General features: G+C 33.5%; 1 protein-coding gene across 1 annotated transcript in view; it reads right to left on the reverse strand.

Annotated features, from left to right (window-relative positions):
• The window catches only part of CWC27 (CWC27 spliceosome-associated protein homolog (S. cerevisiae)), a 225,672-nt gene that overhangs the window by 107,424 nt on the left and 107,661 nt on the right, over positions 1-10,587 (reverse strand). The window contains exon 11 of the mRNA XM_012664624.1: positions 3,792-3,895. Coding sequence (XP_012520078.1) covers positions 3,792-3,895 — 104 coding nt within the window. The remainder of the gene's footprint in view (positions 1-3,791; positions 3,896-10,587) is intronic.

Genomic DNA, 10,587 nt, shown 5'->3' on the forward strand with positions numbered 1-10,587 from the left:
TTTAAATAATAATTCTCTGCTTCTAAGTTTACTCACAAATTAAAAATGCTAAATATAGCATGAAATGTTCAAAAGACCAAATCATCCAGATTTGTCAGAATACTCAGACAATTTAGTCTTGGACTAAAATAAAATGCTTTATAAAAGCCAGATATGTAGTCATACAGTTCAATCAAGAAATCTTTCCTGAAGAGATTCATGAGGGTATTGAGCTCAACTGATGTATGAAGTTACAGAGCCAAAGTCAAACAACACTTTCAACTTCTTTTCATGTGAGGACCTCATTATGCAAATACCTATGAGGACGTCTGGATCCGTTCCCAGAGTTTATGTGGTTCTAACCTTGGAATATCTGTGAACTGGGAAGATAGGTTATTCTGACATAAAATCAAGGACGCCTAAAATTTTGCTTTGTTTCTATAATGCTATAGAGAGAGACGGTTCATGGTATCATTTTTAATCATGGTGAAAGGCATACTATTAGACTTAAAAACTGCATAGGAACATGTGAATTTGAATTATAATGCAGTATTTACTGAAATTACAAATCTTTTATACCAAACAATTTTCTATCAGCACATCAGGAATACTTGTCAATTTTAAAAGTCAAAGTAAGTTTAGAGAAAATACAATTTCAAGAAAAAGATAATCCATAATGTACATCATAAAGAGGTTGTAAAAAAGAATTTTGTTAAGAATTCTAAGAAGACAGTGATAATAAAATATTGTTCCTAATAGCACCTAAAATTATAAGAATCAAAATAAACTCGCCCACTCTTGGTTTATAAATACTATACTCCAACAGGAGGAACCAGAGTTCCTTGGAAAAGTGGTTGATTCCAAGTCTGGGGAAGGGAAAATGTAAGATCGGCCTGGAGTATCTTGTGGTTCTAGAAAGTAAGAAAGTGCTGAAAAGATGGGAGAAAGTTAAAAGGTCACAAGAGCCAAAATTAAACAGCTGTTAATACCAATGGCCCAAGCTGGAAAAACTTAAATAAAATAAATAATGATAGTTTAGGATTATAACACATAGAATAAATATCCACAAGCCCATATTAAAATAAATAAATAATAGAAAAGAGAGTTATTTCTTATATAAGAATTCAAGTAGTAGAAATTAAGGAAATAGAATATTATAATAGAACACCACAGTAAATAATTGTTGCCAATAGGCAAGATCTACTATCTACCAATGGATGCTAAAATTAGTGGGAGGAAGCCTGAAGAGAAATAGAATATTTGTATAGTCTCAATGTATCTTCCCTAAAATACTTATAAATCTCAAAGGTAAAAAGGGTAACTTTATACTGTAGTAATTCAGCAGACATCACTTTAACCAAGTGATCAAGGTAATATCACTAGTAATAAGACAATAGACATCATGTTACTCCTGATATAATGCATTGAGAAGGAATACCACTTTTGTGGTAATCTAAACAAAAATGCACAATCATAATCAAATCAGGAGAAAACATCAGACAAATTCAAATTGAGAGACATTCTACAAAATATTGACCCCGGACTCTTCAAAGTGTCAAGGTCATGAAGACAAGGAAAGATTGAGGAACTGTCACAGATCAGAGGGCACTAAAGAGACATGATGACTAAATGCAATATGGAATCCTAGATAGAATCATAGAACAGAAAAAGAATACTAGTGGGGAAAATGGTGAAATTCTAATAATGTCTGTAGCTAGTTAACAGTATTATCCCAACATTAACTGTGTGGTTTTGATCATTATATTGTGGTTATATAAGACCTTAACATTAAAAGTATATGGGAAGGCTCTATTATTTTTACAACTTCTGTGTAAGTCTAAAATCAAAATAAAACAATGAAAAATAAGCAAATACAATGGCCCATTCTGAGATGAGAAAAAAATAATATCAATCAAATGACTTAATTTTTTTGAAGCTAATTTTAACTGTCATTTAGATTTCAGGCAAATTCAAGTATTTCAATATTGTATAAGAAAAATTAACAGAAAAATAATTACTAATATAATTCCCTTTGTAATTACAGCATAAGAAATTTTAATGTGGTTAACTTTCATGAAAGTAAGATAAAATAAGCTCTGTAAGAATCTTCTGTCTCATATTAAGAAATCACTCTTTTAAGACTCAAACTTTTCTTTACCTAATTGTATTTGTATTTCAAAGGCAGATAAATAAATAAACATAGTACTGTTTATGTTTAATCTGGGCCTTAACTGTAAAGCACTAGTATAGTAATATCTATTGCATTTCTCTCACTCCTGGTAGATCACGAACTATGAGAGGCAATCTATTGTGGAACCAGACATCTACTGCTAACTTTGTACCCCAGTCCAGCATAGTTCTCAAGACGTGGGGGTACCAACAATTATTAGCTCAAAATGAATTAAATAATTAAGTAAAAGATCTTTCTAGTTGAAAGAAATTATTTTCATGTATTTAAAATGCTTTTAGTTACAAAAAACAATCCCCTGGTAAAATTATGTATAAAATTAAAAATAAAATAATCCTCACTATACTTCTTTCAAATCTCAATATTGCCAATATAGCTTGTTTCTATTCTGGTCACAAATAAGTTTATCCTTTCTTTAAATTCAGTTTATAATTCGCACCATTATGGTTGAGTTAATTTTTTAACAATTAGTTTCTTTCAAATATATATTTCAGTGTCTTTCAATTCTTTATGAAGTATATACTTGCCTTTACCATAATAGTTATTGGGGATATAATGCAAATAATCTGAGAACTATGTAGTTTAAATAGTTATGTGGTATTACTTGTGCTACTTAAATAATAATAGCTATGGCCAAATGTTGAACAGCTATTTTCCATTAGAATATGTAATCTTTAAGGCTAGATGCTGTATCTCATTCTTTTGATATATCTCTAGTGACTGTTAAAAATCTAGTAGATAAAAACATTTCATGCTTTCTAAAAAGCATAAGAATTCAGAATATATATGTACAGACCAAATTTGTTAAATCAAATGTAGTATACATTCTAAGAGGAACTGAATAAAATTTCTAATCATGGTCACTAAATATACAATGTAATTTATTATTATAAAAAGAAAACAGATTTGAGAGTTCCAAGCTGTTATTCTGGAAATGGAACATTTACACGCTTTACAGCTGAAACAGTTTTAAACTAAATTAAAGATCATCAATAAAAAAAAGCTTTTTATGAAGACATTCTAGCTTAATAAAAATCATAGTGAAACAAAAAACACATTTAACCTGTATTAAACAGCAGTTTGTTATTTTGATGGGCTTTACCAATATTTTAGATTTTCGATGTCTTAACATAAGAGTAAAAACAAAAACCAACATAGAAATGTTTACACAGTCTCAAACATAGGGCCAACACACTTCCTTAAATGTTTTAAAGAACATGTAATATAAAAAAGATGAACATTCCATCCTTGTGCACTTTTAGTCCATTTATGTGCTATGGCAACACTTAAGTTTTGCCTGATTTCAAGTACTCTGATAGTTCTCTTTAATCTTACTAAAGGACAATAGTTATGTTCCTGTTTGCACTGAATTTATTAATACTTCTCAGACAAATGTCCTAGGTGGAAATTTATTTTACTGGCTAACTGTCCAAAGAAAGTATTCACCCCCCCCCCCCCACAAAACCCCTCAACTCTAGGAGGGAGGGAAGAAGGAAGGAGGGAAGAAAGGAGAAGGAAGGGAGAAGGAAAGAGTGGAAAGATGGGAGGGGGAGGAGGAGGACGGGTAGGGAAAAGGAGAAGGAGGAGTACCAAGTGAAAATATAAGCCCGATAAATGCCCTTACCGTCACTTCTTTTTTCTGCTTCTTTTGCTGCACTTTCTACTTTTTTTTGTTTTGCTGCTAAGAGTTCCCGCTTTAATTGTCTTGCTTCTTTTCTGAGCTCTTCACTATAAAGCAAAAACAGTTACATAAATGTGTAATATACTGAGAGAAAAAGTTGTTTAGCAAAATGGTTTTCAGGTACACTAAATCTAAGAAAAACAAAGTGAATAATGTAATTCATTCATTTTATTTCTGTGTACATATACTTGTGGTATAGAAACACACTTAAAGGATATTTTGAAAGTTATAATTTTTCATAATAGTAATATGAGTTACTATAAAATATACCCCTTTTCAAGTATATCAAACACAAGATAAGTGATAAATGACCCATTATCCTCCTAATTCACTAGCAAATTTAATATTCTGGTTTTAGCTTAATAATTCATGGAGATTCTGTATCAAAACAAAATTTTTAGTATAAATACTATTCACTAAACCTGGACATACACAAAAATTTGGCTTCAAAACTTGTTGAATTCCTGAACCAATAACTATCATTTATTAAGCAATTATTATATGCTAGGTACAATGCTAAGAACTTTTAAAACTCATTTGATTTTTTTAAACCCAAGTGTTTAACTCATTTATTACTAAAGTTTGGCATATAATTTTCTCTTCTGTGAAACTTACCAGGCTGAGGTATTCTGATGACTAATATTAATATAATCCTGGGGTGAAGTAAATGCTGACTGAGAAGTAAATGCTGACTTCACTATAATTCGCTAGCTAAGTGACTTGTTCCAATAAGCCAGTTTTAGGGCAAAAGATTCAAATTCATGCCTTGGAAAAAATTACTAATTACTCATGTCATGAGCCCTTAGGGTTACTTGTAAGTAGTTAAAAGTATGCATATATTACCTTTGAATGTCAAGCATCCACTGTATTTTCAACAAAAGCTAGAGTGAATCATGGATACTCAGACTGTAAGCCCAAGGAGGCACCCCGCTTGGTCTCCAGAGATACCCAAAGACATCCAAGTCAAGCTTTAGCGGAAGGGAATCTGAAGTGTAGATCATTACATACTGATTCAACTGATTCAGCTTGTGCTTCCTCTTGATCTCAAATCCCATATCTTTTTATAATACCACTGCCGTTTATTAGAGTTACCAAACTGTTAGGCCTTACGATGGTCATGACTCTGCTCTTTTTATCTTTTCTCCATGACAGACAGACAGCTACATTTTGCGTCTGCTTGGCCTTCGAGATCCTGAATTCTGAAACCTACCTCTCTGATAAAAACCCATAATCTTTTTGGCTTTTTCAGTCTTTCATTCCTACTAAACTTGTGCTCACTCTTATAATAATGAAAGCCAACTCCTTAACCATAGTTTGTGGTCCACCAGTCTCATTCTAACCCTAACTGGCTCTCTATCCATTCTGGATGCTATGGCCAGCGATTTCAGTGATGTCCTCATCAGTACCCTCAATTTTCCTACTTGTTTGTCTTGTGGATGCATCATAATCACCTAGATGAACTTGTTAAAAGCATGTTTTAGGAGACAAACCTTCAGAGAATATAATAACTTTAGATGTGGGATGTTGCCTGGAAATTTGCCCTTATAACAAGTTCCCCAGTGATTCCAGTACGCACATAGGTTTGGAATCCAATGCTTTAGTACCTTACTATAGAAATTATCTTTTCTCTTATAATTTCAAGCACTCCTACTTCACTGATCCTTTCATTTAGCAAAGAAACATGCTCAAATTCCTCTGGACTCTGCTCAAATCAAGTGATTATTATCTTTACAAATGTACTCCATTCCTGACAGAATAGTTTATATGCACAGTTTACTTCATCATGTCTAACTTCTTAGTCTCTTACAATCTGCTCTTATACTCTACTGAAACTACTTCTATGATATATCGACCAAATTCAATGGCCTTTTCTCAGTCCCCCCTTTCCTCTTTGGCCTATCATTCAATGATGTTAACTACTCCTTCCTTCTTGGAATTCTATCCCAGTCAGGCTTATGTACCACTTTTGAGCCTTTCATTTCTAATTCTTTGTGTCCTGTTTACTCTTATTTTTTACATATTATAACTATTGCCATTTTTCTCATCTCTATCACTACACCCTGGCATCTTAATCTAATCTCATAAGATCAACTATCACTACTATATGTTATCTTCAAATCTAGATGTTTTGCCTTGATTTTGGTCATACATTTCTAGCTATCTATTACAAATCTCCATGTAGATTAGTGCTGTCCAACAAAAATACAGGGTAAGACACGTATGCAATTTTAAGTTTCCTAGCAGCCATATTTTTTTAAAAAATAAAAGGAAACAGGTTAATTTTAACAACATATTTTATTTAACTTAATATATCCAAAATTCTATTTTGTTATGTAACTGATATTAAAAATATTAATATGATATGTTACATTCTTTTTTTGTACTAAATCTTTGAAATCCAGTGTATATTTTAAACTTACAGCACTGCTCAGTTCAGACTAGCCACATTTCAAGGACTCAGATCTAGATGGATAGCAGGCCAGATGTCTCAATATAATTACAAACTCTCTGTGTCCAAACCTGAAGTCATCTCTTTCTTGCCCAGATCTGTTCCTTTTCCTGAAGTCCCCATTTGATCAGGGAACCATTATCTTCCCAGTGATCAGACTTTAAACTTCCCTTGGACTGTTCCTCCTCCCTTGCACTGAATCAGTGTTGAAATACATTATTTTCTAATCTCTCTCACAGAGTTCCTTTTGGCTCGCACTATCAATGCCTTGTTTAAGCTCTCACCGTGTATTTCTCAGATAAATGCTATTATTTCATATTTCTTGAAGCTATGTGACACAATTTTAGAAATCGCATATTTAGTCAGCATGAGGTAAAAATGGAATTGCTTAGTCCCTGCACAAGGAACAGCAATAACATCTTTGCTCCATCCACTAAACACTCCTATCTTTTTATTGCACTAGTTTTTACATTTTTTAATTTGGTAAGTAATCCAGTTATTTAGATGATACTTTCTGAAGACTATGGTCTTTGAGGTGGAGATTTTTTGAGGGTTGAAGAGAAAATACTGTATTTCTAGGCCGACCTCATTTTGAAAGTAATTTGAAGCACACAAAGAATGAGGCAAAGAAAGTATATACTGTTTAAGATAGTATTGTAGAGGCAATAAAACATAGTTATTAAAGGAATTAACTTTGGATTCAGAAAGCCCTAATTGAAAAGCCAACTTCATCACTTATTAACTGGGTCATCTTAGAATAGATACTTAACTTCTCTGAGACTCAGTTCATTCAACTATAAAATAGAGGTAAGGTATGTAAAATATTGAATACACCATACGTGTTCAACAAATGGTAGCTATTATTTTTTAGGACATATGTTTAAAATAGCACTGCTCTTAAGAGCTGTTTGTCATATATAGGCATATTTCTTTATTATGTTATTTGCTACAAATGAATGCTACCTCTAGTATATATAAAAACTAATTCTGTTCATAATTTTAAAATGGCAATGAATGCATGTTTGCTTCTAAAAATCTCTCTTTAAATAGTCAAAGGTTTAGATACAATATTGATGTAGACAAACTGAACAATGATGAGTAAAAACTCAAAAAAGACAAGGTGAGACAGAAAAAGGTAGGTATATATAGATTATTAAAAATTGCTTCATTTTGCTAAATTTTTCAAGTGATTGAGGATTTACAATGTCAAAATCTTTCAGACTTTTCTAACAACACCATTTGTTAGTAGTTGTGGAATCCACAACTCTTTGGAATGAAGTGTAAGTTTTTAAACTAATCTTTAGATCACAGTCTAATTTCAGGGTTCCCAATCTTAGATTCTCTGGAATATAATCCTATCCACTGGCACTAGAATATATTTAAATAAGAATGGAAATTCTAAGCTTAGAGTATATGTAACCATATACTGCCAAACTATGAGCTTACTATAAAGTCCAGACAGTATCTTCTTGGCCCCCTCAGAGCCTAGTTTCTACTTGAATGGTAAAAGAAATGGCTTTTATAAACTACTATTAACTCTAACCTAATTAATTGTTCTACAATTAGGTATGTTTCTAATTTGAATTCATTTGACTTTTAACATGGTTTGTATGATACCACCATTATCCACCAGATAATTCTGCATTGAATATATTTTTTTATTTGATAAATCTATAATATGTTCTGCTCTAATGGAAAATAGAATTTCTATTAAACAATAAACCCAATAAAATATTAGCAACCTAGAAATTACACTAGCTTTATATGTTTAGTAATGGCAAAGAAATTACTAATTCATTTAACATTTTCTGGAGCACCTAATACATGTATGGTACCATTCTGGGTGCTGGCACAGAAATGAAGATGAATAAGGAGGGAAGAGAACTTAATTTTGCAGGTTATTTATGTCAGTTACTTCCTCCACCACTTAATCTTCTCAACGGCCTGTGATATAGGCATTTTACAAATAAGGGGATTAAATAAACACCTTGTCTGAAGTCACGCAGTCAGTAAGTGACAGAGCAAGAAATTAAAAATGGGGTGGTCTGAATTCTAAGTCTATTCTCTTTCCATGATATTATATTGACTGACACCTTGAGAAAGTCTCCAAGGACCTTAAATTCCAAGGAGGGACATAAACCATGCACAACAATAATAAAAATAGTATTAATATATAATAAAAAGTGGTAACAACCATGCCAAAGAAATGAGTGAGGCATTTTGAAATTCAGTGAAGGAAAGATTACTGCAGGTAAAATAAGGGATGGCTTTGCAGAGGAGGCATTTTAACTGGGCTCTGAAAGATGAGTAGGAATTAGCCAGGAGGAGACAGAGCAAAGAGGTATCCAAGTAGTATGTCTTAAAGACAGGGAGATGGAAAAACATAAGTGTGCATGCTAAAAAATGAAGGTATTTGGCTGTAGTAATTTAAAGGGGGAGGTGACCAGTAACAAAAGATAGAGCTGGGAAGAGAATCTGAAGTAAAGTATATAGGCCAAATATTTGTGAAAAGTCAAAGTGAGAATATTTTCCTTCAATTTTCCACATCTTTGACTTCGCAATTTTTTTACAACCAAAATCTCAACTGCTGTTATTGTCTTTATTTTACCCAGTATCTACCCATTTTAATACCTTACTAGTAATTCATACTTGCTTTAAATTGCTCTCTCAGAAGTAACTTACAACCTCCTAATCACAAATTCCAATGGCTTCTCTTTATATTGTAACATAGACCTTCAGAAGAATCTGACTTTGTTGACTATTTTACCTCTCTCTGCTCCTCTGCTATCTCAGACAGTGTCATGCCAGATCTTCTCTACCTCTATGATACTCTTTCTGTTTCCATTGGTTTCACTCTTCCACCTCCTGCTCCTCAAATTTAGGTGCTTCAACAGTGGCTCACACCTGTAATCCCAAGACGTTGGGAGGCCAAGGAGGGAGGATCACTTGAGGTCATGAGTTCAAGACCTACCTGGGCAACATGGTAAGATCTCTGACTCTACAAAAAAAAAAAAAAAAAAAATTGGCGGCATGTAGGGGCATGCACCTGTAGTCCTAGTTACTCTGTGGGCTGAGACAGGAGGATCACTTGAGCCCAGGAGTTGGAGACTAAAGTGAGCTACATTTGCACAACTGCACTGCAGCCTAGGTGAGTGCAGAGTGAAACCCCATCTCATAAAAAAAAAGGTGCTTCTCAGTAGTCTAGTTTCAACCCTCTCTTTTCTTCTCCCGTCTTTAGAAATTTCATCTATGTTCATAATTTTAATTTCCTTTATTTTAATGCAGTCAGTGTATACAACAAGACTGTTTCACATTTCCACTCTCAAACTTAAATTCACATTTCTAACTGGCAGATGAATACTTCCATTAGACATCCCACAAATGTATCACATTAACCATTTCTAAAGTCAGATTGATCATGTTAGCTCCTTAAAAAGCACAACCTAATATCTGTCCTATTTCTGATAAAACCACCAGAATGCTGGTTGTCAGGCCCGCCTTCTAGTATCCTCTAGTAATCTCCCTTACTTACTACATCCTTCCTTATTCCTTTACAAAGTCTCTTCCTTTCTGTGGTTATTGACAGCAGTCTAGTTTGGGCCACCATGACTTCATTATTGCAACATTCTCCTACTTGGTCTACGTGTCTCTGATCTGACCTTTCTTCCATTCATTTTGTAACATATATGCCAAATCCTACAATTCTACTGCCCTGGTCTTCATACTTCCCTAAATGCTACTGAATTATGCACTAATTTCTTTCTCAAATATTTAAGTCCCTCTCCTGAGCTAGCTTCAAACTAGTTTTTTAAACTTTATCTCCTACATATCCTCTACAGTTGCTCTAAATTTCAGCTAAAACATACTAGTCATAATTACCTTGACAAACTTTGAGGTTCAGCACACATACATCTTTGTTTATGCCATTTCCATTGCTTAAAATGGTGTTTCCCCTCTATTTCTGTCTACTAAAATCTTCCACATCTTTCATGGCTTCATAGAGAAAGTGGCTAGAGCACAGTCTTGGGGAAAGTTGTCAACCTCACTGAGCCTCAGTTTTCTCATCTATAAATTGTGGCTATATTCAGCATATATAACAAGACTGATGCGAAAATTAAGAATTAATATGAGTAAGCACACTACCAGGTGCTTAGAAGGCAGTTATTTTTGTTATCAAAATATACTACAATGGGCCGGGCGCAGTGGCTCACGCCTGTAATCCTAGCACTCTGGGAGGCTGAGGCGGGTGGATCGCTCAAGGTCAGGAGTTCGAGACCAGCCTGAGCAAAA

This window comes from Propithecus coquereli, unplaced genomic scaffold, assembly GCF_000956105.1.
Source record: "Propithecus coquereli isolate 6110/MARCELLA unplaced genomic scaffold, Pcoq_1.0 Scaffold9, whole genome shotgun sequence".
Classification (NCBI taxonomy): Eukaryota; Metazoa; Chordata; class Mammalia; order Primates; family Indriidae; genus Propithecus; species Propithecus coquereli.